The sequence below is a fragment of the Branchiostoma floridae genome, chromosome 16 (genome assembly GCF_000003815.2).
Source record: "Branchiostoma floridae strain S238N-H82 chromosome 16, Bfl_VNyyK, whole genome shotgun sequence".
NCBI classification, from domain to species: domain Eukaryota; kingdom Metazoa; phylum Chordata; class Leptocardii; order Amphioxiformes; family Branchiostomatidae; genus Branchiostoma; species Branchiostoma floridae.
In genome coordinates this window covers 8427036-8452264 of record NC_049994.1, presented here as the reverse complement: position 1 = coordinate 8452264, position 25229 = coordinate 8427036, and the positions used below count along the sequence as shown (strand labels likewise).

Below are 25229 nucleotides of genomic sequence, written 5' to 3'. Positions count from 1 at the left end.
CAATGTCCTTCACGTTCAACCTTACCTACATTCACACAGCTACATGTACGCAAGGTTTCATGTGAAAATGGATTCGAATGTTCTCTGTTAATCTGATCATCTTGTGTGTATTTTTGTTTTTGTATATCGTACCATTCACCATTTTACGTCGGTTAGACAACCACCAGGTGATAAAATACGCTCCAAACTCAATAGTTACGTAAGCAACTCAGTGTCACTGACGAAAGATAATGGATACTCTCTGAAACGTCTGACCGTTTCCAAAATCATATCCAGTTGCTTAAGTACTAGCAATTATTTTTGTCATTTACCATTTTCTTGTCAAAGATCGAAATTAAGATAAGGGATGAGATATCTTTTGAAAGAAAACGACTTGGTAGAAAAAAATAAGTTTTGAAAAATATTTAAAAAAAGTTCAACCGTCTTCACAGATACACCGTTAAAGAGTGAGAACCACGTGATGGGACCAGACTCAGGTAATGTGGTGGAGTTAGACTATCGAGTGGACTTGCGAGACAACACCGCTACGTACGAGTTCGCCGTGGAGGGGCTACATTATCCGGACACCATGTTTGATGGGCAGGTGTCCATCACTCTAACACTGCAAAGGGTGAGTTAGATCCCGAAATATTTCTATAAAACTTGGACTCGGAATTTTTGAAATCGGAATTTTGGTCTGAATCGCTTTAAAGTCCTCTTCAGCTATCTGAGGCAGCCTTTGACAGATGACGTAATGCACGTGTGACGTCAGCGATGGGTCAAAGGTTGTTGGAATTCGATATCACCCCCATCCTGTTTGAGAGGCATTTTACAACTGATATTCGGGGACATTTCATTTTCAAAAAAATTAAGATCTCTAGCTATTGGCTTGGCTCGGTGTTAGATGACCGAGAAGTACAATTTGCGTCCTTAGGTCTTCCTACTATTTTTCCAGCAACCTGTGGAGTCTGGTAGAGGCTAGGTAAAAATAACCTACTTAGATCACACAATTTATAGAGTTTAAATCCCAGTACTGTTTGTCATTGGATCGTGTATGTAAATGAGGAAGATTGTGCATTATATCTGAACTTGGCCTACTTTTACAGGGACGAGGCTCACCAATTTATGAAGACACAGTCGTTTTCCAAGTCGCACCGTGGATTATGACACCCAACACACTCCCTCCTTTAGAGGTAAATGCTTACAATATGGCCTACTTTGCAATAGTAGAATAAGCCATTTCACAGAGATAAAATTGCACATGAGAAGTTGACAGACTGTGACCTAAGCAGAAGTCCAATATCTTCTCACTTGAACAGAATCTTGCCTAGATGCTGTTTTGTCTTTCTTACCACACGACAGAAGAATGATGAACGTGACTGATACGCAGAACGTTGAAAATAATGTCTAGACAATTAGGGACTGTTTGTTAGCACATACGCTCTAGTAACTGTGGGAGGGCTTTCATTCGAATTGTTGAAGTACCTACTCTCCAAGCAGAGGTTAGGCTCTGGCTGTTTTGCAAACGTTTTTATCGGCCGCGGGCTTTCTATTCTCTATTGTATTTTGAATTGTTAAAACCCAACACAGCAAGGTACAATACAAAATAGAAAGCCCGATAAATAAATAAAAAACGTCCAAAAACAGCTGGAGCCTAATCTATGCTTGGGGAGTAAGAGTACCATTATATGATAGTAACATATATGTTTGGGTACCCTTTGCTAGTAGCATTGAAAATTTTTATAAGACTCTGTTGTATACTTGAAGACTTGATAAATTCTCGCCATAACCTTTTTGCTTTATTCTAAGGCGTTCGTGTGTGAAATGGAAGGTGGGGAAAACCTGAGCTTCATCCAAGAGCTACAGGAAGTGACGTCAGCAGCCGGCGTGCCGTTAGTCATCGTGCCGCAGGTCGTCAACAGGGGGGACAGGTGGATGCAGGTAGGGCGACACCATTGATATCCCATGGGGCCTTGCGGAGATCGTCTATGATTGTGGTAGCATAACACAGTTTTCGGCCTATGGGGATTTTTATAGTTAAGACCACAAGGTGACTGACATCGACGCCGATAAAATCATAGAAGGGTGCAGTTTTCAAGCACGACAAACTAATATGTTAAAGTCGAGGGTATACCCTTCCAAAATAATCGAAAGGCAGAAAAAAGTTGTCGTTTTGAATTTTTTAAAGCCCTCTTTTAAATGGGGTATTGTGGGGCCAAGCGAAATTGCAGCCGACTCACACAGGCAGTGAGCTGTAAAGGTCACGCGCATTGATACTGTATTCTTGCCCCGCTGTCTTTCACGTTGCAGCGTTTAAAGACGCTCCAAGATTTCGACCGCACTACTTATTTACCCCTACGTCATTAAATACTATGTGTTGCTACCTTGTCACCATTGGCATTGACAGAAAGTCGCGTATTTCAAGATCAACATCAAGGGCATCAAAATGCTAAAAAGTTGTATTGGATTAGGGAAAAATTTGGAAGTCAAGTTTTTGACGGATATCTTTGTCGTGTTTACAGGATGAAATCGAGCTCGGTTACTCGCAGGTACCAGGGAAGGACGTCATGCCCGTGGTACTGGACTCCCCTCGTGACCGAGGTCTTCAACACTTCCCCAAGATTCAGCTTCTCGTAAGTTATCATCTCTCAAAATCCTTTACAAATACATATGGGAATTATGAGATATTGATTTGTGTGTGTGTGTGTGTGTGTGTACAAACTTCCCCAAGATGCATCTTCTCGTAAGATATCTACTCTCAAAATTCTTAACAAGTACAGAGATAGATGGTAACCTATGATATTGATGAGGAGGGGGGTGTTACAAACTTAGCCACGTTTGGGATTGTATTCTCGCCGCAAAAGCGCCACCTACATCGGCTACATATAGCGGCGAGAAACAGAATTCCAGTTAGAAGCTCTATGTAGGATGCCGTGACAGGCATCGAAACGTCAGCAGGTAATATCAACTGCTTGCTTAAAAAACTGTACCATCCATAAGTCGTTTTTAATTTGGCGTTTCGCAAAGGGCGACAGTCCAATCCAGTCGAATTTGATATATTGATTGATTGCTTATTTTATTAACTGATTGAGTCAATGCTCTACTTAACATGCTCTTGTGCTGTTACATGTCTGTGCAAGGTATTATTTTGTCCATGACAAATGCATATCATCTTCATTATCATCTTCTCAAAATTGACATTTCGAATTCTGCAAATTTCCAATTTTGCTCGAATTACAAACGAAGACAACTAGAACTTTCAACTTTCTAGTTATATTATGTAATACGTTATGATATTTATGAATCATAACAATAATGCTTGGTATTTCTTTATATTTTACAAGGGAAAAGACTTCGGCTACGTGACCCGTTTCAGCCGGACAGAGGAACCTAACTCCCTGGACTCCTTCGGTAACCTGGAAGTCAGTCCGCCTGTGACAGCAAACGGCAAGAAATATCCGCTTGGGCGCATTCTGATTGGATCTACCTCCCCTACGTATGATTTTCACTTCTAAAAAATCGATGTTGTACGCAAAGTAGTTCGTGTAACACAATACCACAGTCCATGGCTATAATGGATCTCTCTTAGGGGGCGACCGAAGTTATAGGCTGGCCTCTAGAAGATTTAATCTGGCTTTACGCAAAGTAGTAAAATGTCTGGCTACGTCTCTGAGGGTCCGTTTTTTACACCGTGTGTTTGTGATGTTGCAGTCTTCGAACGGGACTGGTTTTTATTTTAGGGGGGAGGGTTCCCACGGGAAACTCTCTTCCACAGCAAACTCCCTTCCTCGGCAAACTCCCTTTCCCGGCACAAGAGAACCTAGCCAACGTTGAAAATCGCGAACAAAGTAACGCCCACCTCCCCTAAAATAAAAACCAGCCCTGTTCGAAGACTGTAACGGAGGCTACCAAGAGGACTTTATTAGCTGATGACATTCGGTCTTAGACAATGGTTGGATCCTTTCCTTCCTATGTCTTCCTTTTATACTACACCTACATGTAAGTTTGTGTTACGCATGTTCTTAACGTGGTATGGTCATAATTGTTGAGTGGCATGTATAGCTGATTACATTTGAATTGTTTTGTCACCAGAAACCAGTATGGACGACGGATGATGAAAGTTGTTCGGAGTTTCCTGAAGGCACAGAGAGTCCAGTCACCTGTGGAGCTCTACTCTGATTGGCTGGCAGTCGGCCATATTGATGAGTTCATGACGTTTATCCCGGCAAGGGGAGGAAAGGTAAGTCTGTTTTCTTTTCTCGTGATTTGTTAGTCCCCTTCTTTAAATAAAATTTATATAGATACTTACTGACAACCATGCCGGCCTACGATATTTCAAATCTAAAGCGCTATTTCTAATTCTAAACTAATGTCTAGGTAATTAATATTCTGTCATTTTCTAGCACCTACAAAGGATGACATTTGCTCGTGATTAAACACGGCATATTTCAATCGGTCTCCATGGCTTGCAAAATGGACCGTTCCATATCAACCTTTTACCTAAATGGACCATTAAAAAATAATCCCACTTAAAAGATGGATTTATAAATCAAATTCCAACCTCCATACAAGCATGGACTCTTGCGGAACACCCCTATGCAAAATGGATTCTTTGACGTCAACCCATTTTCTATCCCTAGTGCCAAGTAGGTTAACTAGTGCAAAAGCTACCCAACTTTTAGGTCATCCCAAATTCAACAACTTTTAAATGATGTACGCCATAAGTGCGAATAAACTCATGTGGGCACATGCTCTAAAACTTTTTATATTTCATGCCGTCTTATCACATTTTTCAATTCCTTTTGCCCAGGGTTTCCGGCTCCTGCTGGCCAGCCCAGATGCCTGCTACGCGTATTTAGGATGGCTGCAGAGTCAAGGACACGGGAACGTCCCACTCTTCGAGGGTACCAGCTTTCAGTCTATTGATTCATGTTGCAACATATCAGTACCTGTACCAGCTAAAATACTGACATCCTGTTAGACTCATTACACTTACACAAAAGAAAGACTTCTCCTGGCAAAAAAAAATTAACAATTTGAAAACACTCAATTAGGTAGGTGAATGAATTTGCTATGACTAAATCAAAGATGATACAGTTGTCGCTATCATTCCAAATGATCAGTATCAACAGATAAAGTTCTCTTATTTCTCCAGGAAAAGAGAGGTACGGATTCTCAGCTGCTGTAACGGTAGATCAACTATTGCAGGACAGCAAGTTAAGGGAGGAGAACCAAGTATTCCAGGTTTGTAAGTCTAGTAATAAGCCTGACAATCAGCCTGGTTATTTTACCAGGGCTTCCATACCCTTGTGGTGTGGGAGCCCTATAGGCCTGGTAAACTGATACTCAGGCTATATAGTGATGACCAGTGACAGCCAAGACATTACCCTTGCGTGAGGATATTGTGCAAGACCTAAGGCTTAGTTGGACGGAGATGAGCTGTTAGGCCCTGCTTGAAGAAAACTGAGGTCAAAAGTGTGGTCTTTTTGTTGGAGTCAGCAGTTTGAGATGCTTTTGTTCCACTTCCAGTAAAAAGAACTTTGGCAACTCACAAATTGTACCTAAGTTTTCTTCGTGTTTTACGTCTTCCATGGCAGTAGTTTATAATCATGACCTTGCATTTTTGTTTTGTTTTACAAGGATGACATCGACTGGAATCGTGACAAGCTGAAACGGGAGCTGGGTTTGACAGAAGGAGACATCATCGACATTCCAGCACTGTTCAAGGATGAGGAAGGCAAGGGGGCAGGTAAGGTCTCACATAGTCATGGAGAGACCTAGCAGTGCATGCTCAAATGAGGTGGCAAAGTCCGGGAAAATCCTTATTTTTCTTAAGACGTCTGACCAAAACTGGAGACTTTAGAATTAGATCAGACGTGTAGGGTCGGATCAGTTCACCACTCTAGGCTTAGTTCACCACTCTAGGCTTAGGTCCCAAATGGAAAAAAAAGTTGCTCTGCCGGTCAGTTCTTGGGCTTTTTTTTGGGGAACATTCGGGAGTGATTCCTACGTGACCCTAGTCGGTGGAATGTTTTGCGGCTCCCATGGCAGTTTTGAGCCCGGAGGCACCGGACTAAATTAAGTCGGTAAGGCTTAGTTGGACGGATATGGCCATGGGTTGTTGTTAGGCCCAGCTTGTAATGAGGGAATGGATGCAGAAGAAAACTGGGGTCAAAGGTGGGGTCTGTTTGCTGGACTTGCAGTTTTAGATGGTCAACCCCTAGTCTCTACCAGTCTATTAGACTACGCTGGCTAATAGGGAGAATAATTTGTCAGGGGAGTTTTGCTACGAGGGTTTGGCGGCTTACATTGCCGCGCAGGAGGGAGAATGTTATTAGCGTGGGCTGACTCTCCTAGCCAAAATGCAATTTGTCGATTGTTTGCCGAATTTTACGTTCTGTACTTCGTATGAAGACCTGGTGGGGGCTAGTGAACCATTTGTTTATTTCTATGGTAGAGTCACGTGAATCTCTGGCGTTGAAAAGTTTTAGGATCGAAATTCGGATAATGCCTTTTTCGAGGTTTTGTTCCAGTGCTATCTAAGACTTCAATTGCCAGGAATCTGCCCTCAACAGCTGTATCTGTGGTGTGTCTGATAAATGTTTGTGTCATCAAGCTTCTTAACGTTATTCAGGATTGATATTGAGACGAGAATTTTTGTTTTTCAATGTTTTACAGGGTCGTTCTTTCCCGACATGGTCAACATGATTGTGCTTGGCCGCCATCTTGGAATCCCGAAACCCTTTGGGCCCATCGTTGACGGCGCATGCGCATTAGAATCGTACGTGAAGTCGCTTCTGCAACCGCTGGGGCTCAGTTGTAACTTCATCGATGATTGGAGCTCCTATCATCTCATGATGGGCGAGGTGCATTGTGGGACAAATACACTGAGAAAGCCCTTCAACTATAAATGGTGGCATGTTGAGCCTTAGCTTGGGTTTTCACTCATTTCTAATGTATCGCACTTCGTACTTTCAACTAATGTTGTTCAGAATGATATCGATATTCAAAAGAAGCATCAAGATACTTTTGGTCAAAATTAAAGAATTAAATATTCTGAGATCATGATCTAGCTTTTAGCCAGGTCAGATCGTAATTGATGGAGTTTATCAAAATGGATTTGAGAACTAAGTACTCACGTTTTACTTTTTTGTCAGTTTTTATATTCATAACCTTTGAATATGTAAAAAGAATGGATGTGTATTTTTCACTTATTGTAAGTTGTTGCTGACTTCTTTTTTATGATATAGTCAAGATATAATTTTGTAAGTAAGTATAAGTAGAATGCACTTTTAGCATCTCTTGCTTTTTGCTTTAAGTAACGTTCAACTTCAGTTTCACAAATTGTATTGGTACTGGTATTCAGTAGCAAAAACTAACAAGTCAAAGACACAAAGACGCTGTAAGACTATTTTTTTTAGATTACTTGAAAGTAACTTCTTCAATCACTTCAGTAGTTGTGTAAAACGAGACGCATATGTATAAATTATGCTTCGAAATATGATCAGTTTTCACGTCATATTATGGTATCTTTATTATGACGGAAATAGAATGTCTAGAGTAACAAAGACATTGTAGTGCGAGGACTCACATGTAATATTTTCTTCACCGAATGTCACGGTTGAAAATTCAGTTAACGGAATAAAAGACCTAATCTTCAAGGAATTTGATTTCTTTCACTCTTTCACTCTATCTTACAGCTATATTTAAAAGAAAATTAGATTTTGACTCTGATAGTCAATATGATAATATGATTTGATTCAAATGTGATTTTGTTCTCAGAATATTAACCATGGCCATTATCAAGTAGTAAACATGTTTTTATCAATGTCTATCTCTCTTTTGAAAAAAAAGTTTTTATACATGTACGTGCTGCACGGTTCCTAAATCATAAACTTTGGCTAATTCGCCAGGCAAAACTTTTCAAAAGAAAACTTTCCACTTCAAAACGAAATTACACTGTATTAACAGAGTGATGTAGTGCATGATGGACACTTCCCTCTTTCACTGGCTTAGAGACGCAAGAAGGACGTAAACTCAATCAGATGCTGTCTAGACCGAGTCGAAAACAACAATTAGTGATTTTGTATGACGTGAAATGAGTACTGATTCTCGAAAACATCTCCAAGTTTAAGTGTCATTCTCCGTCACTTTCTCGGAAAGCAATTATTTAGAGAGGTGCTGTGTACGTGCGCTGGCGACAGTGCCAAGAAAGTATAGAAAAGTTTAAGATGTTCAGTCTCGTACGTTTTATTGTCTCTGCATTGTGTTTTATATTATTATTATCATCATCATCATCATCATCATCGTCATTGAGTAGTATTGAACTAGTTAAACTGTAATATCCAACACAAAGATTTGACTCACCCAAATTTTCGACTGAACAGCACCAGTCTTTGTCAAGGGATGAACAATCCACTGTTGTCGTTCATCCTTCACAAAGACTGGTGCTGTTCAGTCGAAAATTTGGGTGAGTTCAATTTTTCTGTTGGATATTACAGTTTAACTAGTTTAACAATGACTCCTACCAACACAGATGAACTTTCAAGTTATGATTGAGTACTGTATAACTTCTTTCCCGTCTTGGGTACTAATGTACTGGACAAAATTGCTACAATTTACTCGACTAAGTTTCGGCGTGACAATGCATTCTGATAAACCCAAAGGAGATCTCTATAATAAATCCAAGCACACATCTGATATGATTCAGTCTCTTTGAAAGGTCACCGTATTGCCCGACAGGTTAATTCTAGATCCGCTAGTTGTAATTCCCGTGTTGATGTCGCCACTTACTGTACACCATGAACCAGAAGTCGGTTGAAACAAAAATTGAAGGCCGCGTGAAAATTAATTAGATCGTATATGGGCACGTCAATATTAATATGCAATTTAGACGACGAAGCGTAAGTGGCGTTTTGAAAGTAAGAGAAAACATGTTCTTCTGTCATGGATGACGTAGTGTATGAAAGCTCCCTGTTGTTCTTTATTCGCGACAACATGTTTTTCCTAGAGCCTTTTGCAAAACATGTTGTTGTTTGGCAAATCCTTCAATCGGTTCAAACGTATCCTACGTAATTTCTGCAATCCACCAGCGTCTGAGTGAAATTTATTTTCAGAATTTTCTAACCACAATGACATTTATAATGATGATAAGGGCGCAAGTAAAACAACAACAACAACCAAGACCACAAACAATAAAGAACAGTATCTAAAAATTACAAACATGAGGCACAGAACTACCATTGAAAAACTAATAAAAATCGGTTGCCACAAATTGTGAATTGAATCAGGAAGGCACAACCGCACTCCCCTTGAACAAAGAGTCTGCCAATTTTGCACTTCATTGTTGATTGTAGTATGTATGCTATTGATAAAGGTACTCTATTTTGTTATATAGAAAGAAGATAGATGTCTAGACACATGAGTAGCACTGACAAATTCATATTCCTCGGGTGTTTGGCTTGCTAAACCCACACAGTCATACATTTTCACTATTAGTATTACCCAGGAGCGAGAAGAAAACGACTTTCTGTGTTAGACTTTTAAGATCAATACTCGCCGTGTGCCTGTCGAAGTGCTCTTGGGAAAGGTACTTAACAAGATCTTCCTCACTTCACCCACGTGTAAAAATGGGTACCGAACTTCGTTCGGGAAAGTGAAAGACTACCTTCTATCTGTACTTTGTATGTGTTACTGTTAAAATGAGTTGCTAATTTGAGTGCAGTGCCACATTGTGCTCGTCTGTCACAAAGCAAAACAAAAAAATTGTCTCTTAATTTACATGTATTAGTCTTCCCATCGTTTGGCCCAACTGTCACTCCAGCCATTAACTGTCAATGTGTAAACCGCTTTGAAAAGGAATATCACAGCGAGCATGTAGAAATATCCACCATATATCAGAAACTGAAAAAGAAATAGAAAAAAAAATGAAGATTTCTTATACCGACACTGCAATTATAGTATCAGTGGCGCCGAATGGTAGAGTGGTCTGAGACAGAAATGTCCTGAAAATAATTGAACAATAATCAGGTTGTTAGAATATGGGATATAGGAGAATTCTTGTACACCACCAGGATATACTTACTGTGCTTACGACAGGATAAGAAATTCAACCCCAGTGAGTGATAAATCGGGACGAGGGGGCATACATACTTCGTATTAGGTTAGGAATAGTGTTCTCGCCTCAAAAGCGCCACATCGGCTACATATAGCGGCGAGAAGCAGAACTCCAGTCTGAAGAAGGTGTCTGATAGACACCGAAACGTAAGCACAGTAAGTATATCCTAGTTGTGTACAAGAATTCTCCTATATCCTTTTTGCCATGGGTTCAATTTTTAGCATTCCTGGGTAGGCTTTGTGCTTTTGGAAAAGCACTTAACAGATCTTTTCTAACTTCAACCGAGTGTAAAAAAAAGGTACTGGACTTCGGTGGTTGAGGTACGTGCTCGGAGAGTGTTTTTTTTGTGTGGAAAAATGCTTAACAAGACTTTTCTGTCTTCACCCATGTGTAAAAATGGGTATTGGACTTCGGTGGTAGAGGTACTTGAGAGTGGTGGACTGATCTGCCCTTCAATACCGTGCCCTAGACACAGTGGATAACAACCAACTACTCCTACGGTCCAAAAAGGTTAGGGGCTTTGGGACTACCTTTTCAACAATGTATTCAGCCATAGATTTAGAATTGATTTTTGTATGTTATCACATGCAATTATCAATGCTCTTCTACAGTCTGGGTTTAAACTATGAAATGTTGAGGTGAAGTCGTAGTAAACACAACAATGATATTGAAAAGATCTAGTAAAACGGTGATAAAACGCGTACATACTTGTGCACGTATGCCTGTGTTGAGGGTGTCCCTGTCCACAACTATGGCTACTATGACGGCTTGTAAAACCAGTGCAAGGAGGTTGTTACAGCCAAAAACCAAGGCGTAGCGACCAACACTTAGTAGACGCGCGACTTGGAAACTGTGAGGAAAAATCATGCAACATAGTTTAGGAATAACTAGAGTGTAATATTAGCTGTTCCAGCAAATACGAGAACAGGTTTGCGCGTGAGTAACTCATGTTAGGGAATTAACATAAAAATTAAAATCGACGTTCAAAAACACTTCTAAAGACCTGCCAAAGAAAAAACTCTTGCACTATCATGTTAGGTTGTTAGGGTTTGACGTTTGGCAAAATTATTCCATCATTGTTCTTATATATCTACCTATGGTAAACAGTGAGATCCAAAACTACACCTTCTTGTACCTCACCATTGCATTTTTATTTCCTATTGTTACACCTGCACCTGGCACATATCCCCAATGTGTATACTAGTGTATTGGTTCAATCCATACAGAGGTGACAGGGATGGTCACAGTTCCTCTTTCTCCTAGTTGTGGATCTGTGCAGCCACTGGCTTCATATCCCTAATGTGTACATAGTGATTCACCCCTGCACACAGTGGTGCCTAATTGACCAGCTTGACAGGGGTATTCATTGCCCAGCTGGTTTGCTCTAGAATTACCAGATAAACTAGGACCACTCTACTCCTGTCAAAAAGGGGTGTAAATATTTTTTTTAAACAAACCACAAAACTGCTGCAAACTTCTAATGCGCGCTGTAGCACAATGACTCACAATATCTATCCCCATAGCAAACGTGATCGCAAACGGTCCGGAATCACAAACATCCCTACCAGAATCAAGACCTGCTTTTTCAAACAGGTAATAAGAATGAAAAGAAATACAATAATACATGTTTTTTGAAGTTATCAAATTGGAATTATATGTGTTTTAAAATAAGATATACCCGTACCTTCTAATGTTACACACAAAGTCCTAAATCTGGGGCGCAATCCTCTGGAGACAACCCAAACACTTTTTCCAGACACTGCATACGACAAGATATATTCAATTTTCAAAGTATCTGTACGATCGTTGTGACAGTGTTTCTGCTTCGTACAGAAATAATTCTTTGGTAGCGCAAACTTTGACATTTGATTCAACTAGAAGCGTCCGTGATGATGAAATTGTTTTTTTTACTGCAAGCCTTAGTTGCAATAATTTGTTTGAATATCATTATGATAAGACCCTTTAACAACCCGGCTAAAAAGGACAGGTAAAGTGCATTTACCTATCGCTTCATCTCATATATCCGCTCCTCTTCGTCCCTTCTTCATGATCATCCTGCTCCTGACAGCGTCCTACTGCCCTGACCTCGTTTCTGCCAAGTTGACAAAAAAATGTCAAAAAAAAAATTACACCAACCTCGAAAGCTTGGACATATTCTACAAACATTCCTTAGGCTGTGGTGGGCACTGGGGCATGCTATACTAAATCTATCAGCCACAACTACATAACATGTATAAAACATACGTGGAAAACACGTATTGCATGACAAGTCCGTTTTTGTAAATATCTCGACAAACTTAGAAAATGTTGAATCAGGGTTTAGTCAGTTGATTTTGTGGTCGCTTTTTTTCACAATTGAAACAAGGAGGCAGAGGAAAGAAAGTTCCACGTCACAAACACGGACAACTTTAGTGAGGGTTGACAAATGTCACTTTGTCAGAAAAACCATGTCAGAAACAGACAAGTTCAGCGAGGTTTCACAAATGTAGAATATCCATGTTACAAAGTTTGTATACAAACAGACTATATCTGTGAAGGTTGACAAATATGGAAAGTCCATGTGACAAACGGACAATTTCCATGCGGATAAGATCACATCTTATATATGTATTAGCTTATTGATTATTTGACATTTCCTATTTTGTTGTGATATGAGCTGTTTCAAAAGTCCTAAGTATACCAGCAAGCCCAAAGACAACGAAAAGCCAACGAAAGTCTTCTTACCTTCCTTTGTTTCGAATGACATCTTTCCATTTATATACATCATGCAATTTCAAAACGTTTTTCTAACGGGCAAGTAACTGTTGGTGATGGCCGTAATTTTATTCAAACCTTTGACTAGATCTATTTCCTTAAATATAACTTGATAGCTGTTATGTACATATACTTCTATAAGTTGTGTCCAAGTTTCGTTGTAGTAGGATGAAAAATGCCTACGTTACAGGGTTGAAAAGATAGTAACCCCTACGTGCCCCAGACCCGCGCCGGGTCTCTCTGGGGGCACCTTAAGCTTAATCCGGGCAATATCGAGTAAGTCACGACCTGTCATTCAAATGTCAATCAACTGTTTCTTCGGATTGCACCTGGTGGCTTTCTCACGGTGTGGATTAGGGCAAGTAACTGTTGGTGATCGAGATCTGTGTTATCCAAAACAGGGGAACAAGATTAGGGGATGCTGTTTTATATCAAAGTTACTCATGCAGGATGTTTTCGACTTATTTTTAAAAATCTTTTTACTTGGTTTCGACTTATTTTCTAAAATCTTTTTACTATAAAAAAAATCGACTTATTTTTAAAAATGTTTTTACTTGGTTTCGACCTATTTTCTAAAATCTTTTTACTATAAAAAAAATTCGACTTATTTTTAAAAATGTTTTTACTTGGTTTCGACTTATTTTTAAAAATGTTTTTACTTGGTTTCGATTTATTTTTAAAAATGTTTTTACTTGGTTTCGACTTATTTTTAAAAATGTTTTTACTTGGTTTCGACTTATTTTTAAAAATCTTTTTACTATAAAAACTTTTGACTTATTTTTAAAAATCTTTTTACTTGGTTTCGAATTATTTGCTAAAATCTTTTTACTAACTTTCGACTTATTTTCTAAAATCTTTTTACTATAAAAAAAATTCGACTTATTTTTAAAAATGTTTTTACTTGGTTTCGAGTTACTTTTGACTTATTTTTCAAATCTCTTTTACCATAAAAAAAACTTTCGACTTGTTCTTAAAAATCTTTTTACTTGGTTCCGATTTATTTTAAAAATGTTTTTACTTGGTTTCGACTTATTTTTAAAAATCTTTTTACTATAAAAAAAATTCAACTTATTTTTAAAAATGTTATTACTTGATTTCGACTTATTTTTAAAAATCTTTTTACTTGGTTTCGACTTATTTCAAAAATGTTTTTACTTGGTTTCCACTTATTTTTTAAAATCTTTTTACTATAAAAAACTTTTGACTTATTTTTTAAAATCTTTTTACCATAAAAAAAACTTTCGACTTATTTTTAAAAATCTTTTTACTTGGTTCCGATTTATTTTAAAAATGTTTTTACTTGGTTTCGACTTATGTTTAAAAATGTTTTTACTTGGTTTCGACTTATCTTTAAAAATCTTTTTACTATAAAAAAAATCGGCTTATTTTTAAAAATGTTATTACTTGATTTCGACATGTTTTTAAAAATGTTTTTACTTGGTTTCGACTTATTTTTAAAAATCTTTTTACTTGGTTTCCACTTATTTTTAAAAATATTTTTACTATAAAAAAACTTTCGACTTATTTTTTAAAATCTTTTTACTATAAAAACTTTTGACTTATTTTTAAAAATCTTTTTACTTGGTTTCGACTAATTTTCTAAAATATTTTTAATTGGTTTCGACTTATTTAAAAAAAATGTTTTTACTATAAAAAACTTTCGACTTATTTTTAAAAATCTTTTTATTTGGTTTCGACTTATTTTTAAAAATCTTTTTACTTGGTTTCGACTTATTTTTTAAAATCTTAACTATAAAAAATCTTTTTACTTGGTTTCGACTTATTTTTAAAAATCTTTTTACTCGGTTTCGACTTATTTTTAAAAATCTTTTTACTTGGTTTCGACTTATTTAAAAAAAATCTTTTTACTTGGTTTCGACTTATTTTCTAAAATATTTTTAATTGGTTTCGACATATTTTTTAAAATCTTTTTACTTACATATATGTGAATTGTGAACAAATATTCTTAACAACGTTAACTTTGTGTTCACATAACTGCTTGTGACCATCATTTTGGCAATATTTTGATGTGTTTTTAAATAACTTTCAGACAAACGGACGGCAGTCTTGAAACCGGAAGTTGAGATTTGGCCGTAATTTTATTCAAACCTTTGACTAGATCTATTTCCTTAAATATAACTTGATGGCTGTTATGTACATATACTTCTGTAAGTTGTGTCCAAGTTTCGTTGTAGTAGGATGAAAAATGCCTACGCTACGGGGTTGAAAAGATAGTAACCCCTACGTGCCCCCAGACCCGGGCCGGGTCTCTCTGGGGGCACCTTAAGCTTAATCCGGGCAATATCGAGTAAGTCACGACCTGTCATTCAAATGTCAATCAACTGTTTCTTCGGATTGCACCTGGTGGCTTTCTCACGGTGTGGATTTCCGGGGAGAAATCGCAGGAGTAACGTTTTTCACGTCTTCAAAGAAAGCTCGTGATTGGATTATTTCCACGTGATTCTCTCTTCTCTCTGGTTCTTTAAGTCTCGTATTGGCTGTCACTAGGATGTGGTGATACAGAAAACCGCCTTCGGGTTCGTCGTCAGCGGCAGATTTTCCCACATGAAGGTTGACAGGAGGATCGGAAAGGCCACATGCTCACGTAGCAAGACTCGAGCGCTGGAGAACTCTGGCAAATTGTCCGTCAACAACAACAACAAGACGAAGATGGAGGGGTACGCTGCATGCGTTATCGGCACACTGAAGGAGTGGAACTTTGTAAACCTGTGCAAAGCAGGAGAAATTCATAGAATGAATGCCTTCCTCGTGAGATGCATCTGCCGTTTCCTGAGAATATGGTGGAAGGAAAAATCCTGAACACACTAAGTGTTGTGCCGTGCCGGCCTCCCAAACAGTACAGCGCAGACATCGCTGGCCAGGCCACGTTCTTTGAATCTCCAAACAATCTCACAAGTCATCACAAGTTATCGATCCAGTTTGAAACACATACTGTCCAGAAATCTCACAAGTCATCACAAGTTATCGATCCAGTTTGAAACACATACTGTCCAGAAAGCACGACTGAGAAGCAAGGAATGATTGCCTCCACCTGGCCACCGATCCTTAACTTCTCCGGCCAGGTAAGGTAACTCAACTCAGCGCCCGCCTGCTCCTACCGTCGTCATGCCGCTGGACGATCGCCCAAACAGTGGACGCTGAGTAAGTCACATCAATCTTTATATTTTTATTATCACTTGGGGGGATTTTTCTACAAAATGATATACATGATATAAAATGATACGAGATCTCTGCCTCGAGTTTCGATCTCTGATTCGACCTTTGTTGGGAGCATCACTGTTTACCCATAATTTTGCTATTCAAAACAACGATTCCCTTCTCAAATTATGTCTTTGTCAGACATCAGACAAACTTGTACTAGTTAGCATCGCCCCAAAATTCCATTTGTGCACAACCAGTAGCTTCGATCAAAATATGAAAAACGTTACACACCCTGAACGCAAAATAAAAATTTAGTCTAGTACCATTGAATGATAGCTCGGTGTCTCTTGGTCATATTTAGATGAATTGTGGTCTCTTTTGGGCTAGGGCTTTTTATGGAAATTAGACAAATGACAAATATACCCAGAATTGAAAAATAATAAATACTAGTCCAAATGACGTCAAATGTCGTGAAAATCACAAGCGGCAGAAAAAGTGTTCATTTTCTGACCCTTGAAGATTCCTGATGTGCTTGTATGACAACTGTTGATAAGGAAAGGCCTATAGTTTTACATAGTCGTTTTCAGGTATGTTTGATTCATTAATTAATGACGCTGTTGTATTGGACAACAGAAATAGTTGTAATTGATAAAAAAGAAACTTAAAACTGCACTGAAAGCTTCTGGTTGGGTTTTCTACTAACAGGTTCTAACTGTTACTCTTGATCCACTTTAAGCTCAAAAGAAAAGGCCAAATGACAATGTATTCCACTTAGAATTTTGAAGGATCATAGTAGTAGGTGCATGTTAAAAGGCTGGCTCGTTGAAAATAATAATGTATGCAAAAATGATTTATTGTTTCCAGTACACCAAGAGATTTTATCGAACATGTCCGTGACACCTATGACTAATGGCGAGTGTACGCCACTGTATTAGCCATGATCAACAAATGTGTGTTTTCTTTTAATGTGAAAATCCGAATCAAGATTGAGAGTAAGCCAGACCGATAAGTTCCATATGATGTACTAAGACAGAATAATTGTATGTGTATCGCGAGTGACCGGCCTCCCGCCTCGTCGGTATTAGAAGTCCTAACATTGACAGTCCTTGCAGTTCCAGAGTAACCTGCCAAACCCATATAAACATATCTTGACATGAAAAGACAATGGCATGTCTAAAACAAGGGATAGAAACTGGACATTCTGCTGCGGTAAGCCAACGCATTGGTCTGTGTTTTTTTTCTGTAGCGACGTAATTTGATTCACGGTTAATTTGACGCTCTGGTCAGGTCTAACTATCGCAAGTCACTAAGTGTTCTAATATGTGTATCTAAAGGGTTAGTGCGTGACCACAACCGTTTTCCGTTTCATAGCAAAGAAATTTCAAATGTAAATGATTTAACGAACTGTCTCCTAAAATTTTGGAACTGTCAGAACGCAGCTGCCTGTTTCAATGACAGGAAATTAAGTCGTAGCTTACTGTAAACATGTATGTCACCTAGTCTGCCCCAGTCCCCACCACAGCTTAAGGAATGCTTGTAGAATATGTCCAAGCTATCATGAATTCAAGATTGGTCTGATTTATTTTTACATGTCAACTTAGCAGAAACGAGGTCGGGGCTGTAGGATGATGTCAGGAGCAGGATTATCATGAAGAAGGGACGACGAGGAGCGGATATGAGATGAAGCGATAGGTAAATGCACTTGACCCGTTCTTTTTGGCAGAGTTGTTGAAGGGTCTTATCATAAAGAAAAGGAAAAGAACAATTTCATCATCACGGACGCTTCTAGTTGAATCAAATGTCAAAGTTTGCTCCACCAAAGAATTATTTCTGTACGAAGCAGAAACACTGTCATAAAGACCGTACAGATGCTTTGAAAATGAAATATATCTTGTCGTATGCAGTGTCTGGAAAACAGTCATCAGAGGATTGCGTCCCAGATTTAGGACATTGTGTGTAACATTAGAAGATATATCCTATTTTAAAACAGATATAGTTTCAATTTGATAACTTCAAAAAACGTGTATTACTAGTATTATATTTCTTATCATTCTTCTTCTTCTTCTTATATCTCTTATCATTTTTATTCTCCTGATTCTTATTAAAAAAACAAATCATTTTGGAATAGTTTGAATATTTCGATCGGCTAGAGCGTTCAGGTTGATATGTGTGTGTGTGTGTGTGTGTCTCGACCTTTGCACAGGTCGGGCTAGAGCGATCCACACAGCTCCTACCACCGCAAGGGATGTTGCTGATGCCTAGCACTGGACGACGAGCTGTATCACTGAAGGGAACGACGTCCGTGTGCAAATTGCAACGATGGGACCGAAGGTGGGGGCCGTGCAAAACCCGGAACAACGTCGCCCTACAGAACAAGGCCATGAGAAGGAAGTGCCAGACCGGAGCAGAGCCGCGTACAGCCAAGCGATTGCACTGCTACAACTATCGAAAAAATGACACCAGTTAGAGAATTCATGGACTGACGTTCACGTGTTGTCTGCGTTATTTGACTTATACGAATATGTATTGTCTATTCTATCATGTGTATCAAAGAATATACATTCAAGTAGTGTAATTGACTCAGACGAAGACGGGCAAAATCAAACTAAGGGTGGATTTTCGAATGAAAACGATACAAACGTACGTAAGGTCTCATTGATGAGTTTTTAACTGCATTGGAAATAATGCAGAGATACGTGTTTTACATGGTGGCGTACATAATGCACATACTTGAAATATATTTATACCATTCTTTCTTTGTTGCACTTATTTACCATTTATCATGTAAACAAATTCACGACAATTGCAATAGCTAATCATTCAGTCTTTTTTATGACCGAATATGCAGTTAGCACGCACCGGAGCGGGCACTTTTTAGCTACGACCGTACAACTCAGAAGACAGAACCCAGAACTGTGTGCCTCCGACCCAGACAGCCATCGAACATTGCCTGTTAACTTCTTTAGGTAGAAAGAAACTTTCACCAATATCACTGCTAAAAATACACCTCAGTGCAGCCGTTTACGTTTTTGGGCCGGAATTCGGAATAATACATCAACGGAACCTTAGAGTTATTGTGTATGCAATCTGAATTGAAAAAAAGCTTTTCAGTCCGTCACTTGCAACAAGATACAGCGCAACGGTTGCCGTATGTACTAGTTTATATTGTTGTGTCATGATTGGTATTCTAAGACGGTTATTTGTTTGATGATACATACTGTAACAGACCGAGATAAAGTACTAGTAACCAATGTTGTGTGATGTAGCGGACAGCTGTGTAGCTGTCTGTCAGGTAAGACAGAATATAGATTTATTTCTGTGGCAATTCAGGAGAGCAACAAACCGAAGTGACATAGCATTACGATGTCTCAGTCAGTCTACATTCAAAGTCTCCCGTGCCCAGTTTACGGGAATCCCTATCTTTGTGTCATTTCTTTATCGTTAGCGTGGTCGTCTTCAAATCAGCATCCAAAAGAATTCGTTACATGTCCAAGCATACCATTGATTATTACAGAAAGGAAAGCGTTGTCAGAAACATCGGTAAACAGGTATTTCAATTCTGAATCATTTACCATATCGAAATCTACCTTGTTGAATTCCAAAACGCCCCTGTCAATGCAAATCATTCCATATTGTAAGCAAAACTTCATGTACAAAAATTAACAGCTATGACTCATATAACATTTTAATCTCATACAAAACCACTATCCCACCATAACACTGACTGACCATCATTGTTGTGTGGCTCTCGCCCCTACATGTCTTTCCGACAAGTCCATGACAACAAGTTCACAACATTCCACATCATCGTTAACACATCAAAATCGAATACAAAAACCACCACCACATTGTTGTTGTTTTGTTGACCTTGTTTAAAACAGACTAATCATCTGTTGTGCGGCTGTCGTCCCTACATGTCTTTCCGACAAGTCCGTCACAGCAAGTTCACATATTCCACAGCATCGTTAACACATCAAAATTGCATATAAAACCACCATCCCATGGCCATTGTTGTTGTTTTTTTGTTGTCCTTCTTGAAAACCGACTAATCATCTGTTGTGCGGCTGTCGTCCCTACATGTCTTACCGACAAGTCCGTGACAACAAGTTCACAACATTCCACAGCATCGTTAACACATCAAAATCGCATACAAAACTAGTCATCCATTGTTGTGCGCCACAGCATCGTTAACACATCAAAATCGCATACAAAACCACCAGCCCATTGTTGTTTTGTTGTCCTAATTAAAGACTAATCATCTGTTGTGCGGCTGTCGTCCCTACATGTTTTTCCGACAAGTCCGTCACAACAAGTTCACAATATTCCACAGCATCGTTAACACATCAAAATCGCATAAATCCACCATCACATTATTGTTGTTTTGTTGTCCTTGTTTAAAACAGACTAATCATCTGTTGTGCGGCTGTCGTCCCTACATGTCTTTCCGACAAGTCCGTGACAACAAGTTCACATCATCGTTAACACATCAAAATCGCATAAAAACCACCATCACATTGTTGTTGTTTTGTTGACCTTGTTTAAAACTAGCCATCCATTGTTGTGCGCCACAGCATCGTTAACACATCAAAATCGCATACAAAACCACCAGCCCATTGTTGTTTTGTTGTCCTAATTAAAAGACTAATCATCTGTTGTGCGGCTGTCGTTCCTACATGTCTTTCCGACAAGTCCGTCACAGCAAGTTCACATATTCCACAGTATCGTTAACACATCAAAATCGCATATAAAACCACCATCCCATGGCCATTGTTGTTGTTGATTTGTTGTCCTTGTTTAATACAAACTAATCATCTGTTGTGCGGCTGTCGTCCCTACATGTCTTTCCGACAAGTCCGTCACAACAAGTTCACATATTCCACAGTATCGTTAACACATCAAAATCGCATATAAAACCACCATCCCATGGCCATTGTTGTTGTTGATTTGTTGTCCTTGTTTAATACAGACTAATCATCTGTTGTGCGGCTGTCGTCCCTACATGTCTTTCCGACAAGTCCGTGACAACAAGTTCACAATATTCCACAGCATCGTTAACACATTAAAATCGCATATAAAACCACCATCCCATGGCCATTGTTGTTGTTGTTGTTTCGTTGTCCTTGTTTAAAACAGACTAATCATCTGTTGCGCGGCTGTCGTCCCTACATGTCTTTCCGACAAGTCCGTGACAACAAGTTCACAATATTCCACAGCACCGTTAACACATCAAAATCGCATTAGAAACTACCATCTCATTGTTGTTGTTTTGTTGTCCTTGTTACAAACAAACTGTGAAACTGTGGTCCCAATATCTGCCGACAAGACCGCAACAACAAGCTCAAAACATAACCACAGCTTCCTCAAGATGCCTCACGCCCAGCATGCCCCACACCAAACATGGCGACACCTTTCCCAACATGGCAAAAACTTTCCCGGCATGCCTCACTCCCAGCATGCCTCACTCCCAGCATGCCTCACTCCCAGCATGCCTCACTCCCTTGACATCATCCAACATGGCGGCGCCCTATAATACAACATGGCGGCGCCCTACTCCGCTAACGAAAACAAAACAGGTTGTGCTATCGCAAACCTGTAATTACGATGCATCGTAAAGTTTTGTATGTGTTCATTGACTCCGAGTACGAAGTCTGTGTTTTAAGTGTGTGTGTTTTAGTGTTGGTGTCAATCGGACTAAACTTTCAGTTGAGTGATAGAAATTAAATGGGATGATGACCAGGAAGGTTAGACTTGCAAAGGTGGGAAGAAGCACATTTTAGAGGTGGTAGAACTATTCAACAATCAGACATGACAGTGCAGTCCAGGTCATGGATTTAATGTAAGAACCTGCTAATTCACAGGTATGCATTGCATTTGGCCTGTTTGTCTAGTATGATGTATGTTTTTGTAGTTATATGTCTGCGACATGTAATAGTGAAACGTGCATTACATATTTTTCTGTGTAAGGAAATACAAATCTAAAGCATGATACCTTGCTACTGTTATAAGCATGTAGTAGGATGTTTTGAAAAGGATGCCGCAGCCATAGCAGACCCAGATGTTGTTTGTCGTTGCCATAGCGACCAACAAAATGGCTTCCACCGCTGACATCACTCCAAGCGTCAGTTCACCAAAGACGGACCAGTTCAACTTCATGTAACCGACGGAAAACGAAACCAACGCTCCTACATGAAAAATAGAAAAAATCTCATTATTGTTGTTATAATACGTAATTAATAACTTGGACATATATATGCATTGCCATTGGCTATTAGAAATAGTTTTGCAATGATTTTCTGATCCTCGTATCAATCAATTAATCAATCAATCAATCAATCAGTACGACTAATTTGTGTCAAGTCAGTGTTTGAAAGAATAATCATATGGGAACATATAAGATACATGTTTGAGTAAACAAATAAAACACAAAAGGACATATGGATGTGACTTTTGTTTGTTTATCATGCATGCAGAGATTCTACAATGGCAAATAAGAAAAGGGACAAGTTGAGATGATTTCTGACCTAGTAAAGTTGTAAGTGCCTCGGCAATGCCGTTGTAGAGACCGCCGTTTGAAGATGCCGGTTCAATGGCATACCACAGGTTTTGAACGTTTGTTACTTCAAGGTTGTTTCCACATGTGGCAAGAGCCCACCAGAGCGACCAAACAATAAGTTTTCTATCACTGTAACACGTTTTCAAGTCTTGGAAAAACTGCTTAAATCGTGAGGTAAAAGGTCGGGCTGATCCAACAATTTCGTCATCGTTTTTAGCACATGCGCAATGAGTGTCCTCCAAAGTATCCCGGATGTCCGGCGCCATTTTGTGGTCTCCGCTTTCAATATTGCATCTCTCCTCTGTTCCAGGATTTCTAGTTGTGTCAAAAACTTGTTTTCTGTGCGACTCTTGGTTTCCGTCAAACAGATACGAATCAGGTGTTCCCATGTTGACGCCACGTTCATCGTATCCCCTGCAAGGTTCTGTTTGTGACTCAGTTGTATCATGTTCAACTAACGGCCTTTGCGACATCAGTGACTTTTTAGACAGGGGCAAAAATATGCTGATCAGAAAAGATAAAGACACACTACCAAGAGTGATGTAGTTCAGTAAAAGGTAGTCATTTTTATCAAAAGTGATCACGAGTTGAGATATAGACGAGGCCAGAAACTGCCCAAACAAGGTAGTTGACCTGAAAAAAAAAGAATTGTGAATTAGAAAATTGTCTCTAAACATTCTAATGATAACTCTAAAACGATATTGTTTATGGTTCTCTAAGATATAATTTATCAAGTTATAAATAGAGCATTGTGCACTTTAAAACAAGCGGCTTGTGGTTTATGCCTGAGGTTGTATTCAATTTTAGACCATGTTGATTTGATTATATGGATGAAAGCGCGCGTATCAACTATACTGTAAATCGTCAAAATCAGCTGCAAAATGAGCAAATATATACACACCCCAGTATGCAAAAATGCTATCGGAAAACGTATCCTAATGTCTTGGAATGCCAACGACAATTCCAATGTCAAAGAAGGTAATGGGACAGAACAAAAGTGGAGAATACATATCAACTTGAAAGATCATCTGTGTTGGTAGAAGTTATTCTTGAACAAGTTTAACTATAATATCGTTTTTTGTTGGATATTAACGTAATACAATTAAACTAGTTCGATAATATATATTTTGTTCGGTATACTACACTTTATGTGACTACGTTACTTTGTGGACTATTCATTGCCAAAATTTTATTTCACTCGCACGCTTGCATCGGTTTGAGGGGTCCCAGAAGATGTTGTCCATATAATCAAATTGACATAATGTTTGAGGAAAAATAAAATTGTGTTAACCAACCTGACATATCCAGTTGCCTTTTTATACTGATCCTCCTCCACAATAACGTATATGTATGAGAAATACACAGTTTCTGTAGCAGTAGCCAGGCCATACACGACTTGAGCGATCTGCATGACCTCTAACCTTTCACCCCACAGCCACAACACAGAGGTCGCCACGTAACTCGCCCCTCCCACCACCAGGACCGGTTTGTATCGTACAAAGTCCGAAATCAGCAACACCAACAACAGAAACCCCATCCAAGAGTAACTCAAGAGAGGATAGATTTCGTTGTCGACTTCTTCAGCTGTATAATTCTTCAGGTCGCTCCTTAGGAAGGGTGTTAAGAAGGGCACAGCGGGACGCATGTCTTTGAAGAAACCGTACATGCACAGAAGTGCAAGGGTAGCTGCAATAGTCTTCTCTGCCATCATGAGAACAAAGTCTATATGCTTGTTTGTTACCACGTAACCAGTTACGTTGAAAATGAATAATGAGTAACGTTACAGTTTGGTATGGACCTTCCGTCGACTCGCTTCTGAGACTGACCTTTGCTCCTTTTGGAACATGCCATTCTGACAAAAGGGGTTCATGTATTTGTCTTCATCGTAGTAAGAAATTTACACGTTATTTTAATGTAAACGCTTAACAACAAGTTATCGGACAGTTCTTTGATTCTTCTCCATTTGAGATGACCCGAAGCGTAACGCGAACGGAACTGTGGCACTGGAAACGCGTCAAAGGCGAGGGCAGTCGATATCGGCCCCCGTCTCTACTGAAGGGATGATCGAGGGATCTATTTGTACATGTTATCAGTTGAACTCTTCTTAAGAAATAAAGTTTCTTCTTTGTCCTAATTCCTTTTCTCCATGTGTCCCCTCTTTCCGTAACAATACATCCAATGGTAGTCATCCAAACGGTTGATAGATTGTAATCACAGAGTAAAGAGATAAGAGTTGTTGACTACCTGAATATGTTGGTAGACCGTGGGCAATTGATGATATGCATTTTGAAATCAGCTATAGATATGGTTAACACGACCTTACTCAATACACATTGTAATCTTCAAAGATCTATGCCATTATTTGCAACTTTAGGTAGGCCATCTAACTAGGTAACGACTAGGTTAAAAAACGTAAACGCTTATTGGACCATTTACCATTTAATGCTCGTACTTTGTCGAGGCAATTGTTGCTCTCTCACGGTCGTCATGAATATAAACATTTCATCAAGATAGGGCGAAAGCCCGACAATACGCACAATCGGTATTTCAGAAAGTTCATTACTATCAGCAATCAACTATAATCCGTAACTGGATTTCACAGAAAGTTTAATCTAATAATTCCATAACATGACCTTGGCGTCTGTGTGGTCCATTCAAAACAAA

The 25229-nt window shown here is 39.0% G+C and overlaps 2 protein-coding genes and 1 long non-coding RNA gene across 5 annotated transcripts in view; 2 read left to right on the top strand and 1 right to left on the bottom strand.

The window, feature by feature from the left end:
* LOC118403408 (protein-arginine deiminase type-2-like) overlaps positions 1 to 7640 on the top strand; it is a 15245-nt gene extending 7605 nt beyond the window's left edge. The window contains exons 7-16 of one of the 2 annotated variants that reach the window (XM_035802119.1): positions 432 to 610; positions 1086 to 1172; positions 1789 to 1920; positions 2502 to 2612; positions 3324 to 3475; positions 4072 to 4219; positions 4790 to 4883; positions 5135 to 5223; positions 5620 to 5728; positions 6658 to 7640. In XM_035802119.1, coding sequence (XP_035658012.1) covers positions 432 to 610; positions 1086 to 1172; positions 1789 to 1920; positions 2502 to 2612; positions 3324 to 3475; positions 4072 to 4219; positions 4790 to 4883; positions 5135 to 5223; positions 5620 to 5728; positions 6658 to 6911 — 1355 coding nt within the window. In that variant the 3' untranslated portion in view covers positions 6912 to 7640. The remainder of the gene's footprint in view (positions 1 to 431; positions 611 to 1085; positions 1173 to 1788; positions 1921 to 2501; positions 2613 to 3323; positions 3476 to 4071; positions 4220 to 4789; positions 4884 to 5134; positions 5224 to 5619; positions 5729 to 6657) is intronic. The other variant, XM_035802120.1, reaches the window with a different exon arrangement.
* Positions 7641 to 9065: 1425 nt separating this feature from the next.
* Positions 9066 to 24595, bottom strand: LOC118403627 (thiamine transporter 2-like). The gene is made up of 5 exons (XM_035802404.1): positions 23861 to 24595; positions 22534 to 23198; positions 22002 to 22194; positions 10805 to 10946; positions 9066 to 9882 (listed from the first exon to the last, which is right to left on the bottom strand). Exons 1-5 carry the CDS (start codon positions 24274 to 24276, stop codon positions 9766 to 9768), a joined length of 1533 nt encoding a protein of 510 aa, XP_035658297.1. The 5' UTR covers positions 24277 to 24595; the 3' UTR covers positions 9066 to 9765.
* LOC118403628 lies at positions 15831 to 19173 on the top strand. 2 transcript variants are annotated; one of them, XR_004829660.1, is made up of 3 exons: positions 15831 to 16012; positions 17617 to 17704; positions 18216 to 19173. It is a non-coding gene; the product is annotated as an uncharacterized LOC118403628 (long non-coding RNA). The 2 variants fall into 2 exon arrangements; XR_004829661.1 differs by having other exon boundaries at positions 17614 to 17704.
* Positions 24596 to 25229: the final 634 nt, after the last annotated feature.

Excerpts from the sequence above, each read along its gene's own strand:
- LOC118403627 (XM_035802404.1), bottom strand. The coding sequence starts at position 24,276 with ATGATGGCAGAGAAGACTATTGCAGCTACCCTTGCACTTCTGTGCATG. Across the intron at positions 22,195-22,533 it reads GGCACTTACAACTTTACTAG|GAGCGTTGGTTTCGTTTTCC; the intron begins GTCAGAAATCAT and ends TTTTTCATGTAG. Across the intron at positions 9,883-10,804 it reads ACACAGGCATACGTGCACAA|TTTCTGATATATGGTGGATA; the intron begins GTATGTACGCGT and ends TTTCTTTTTCAG.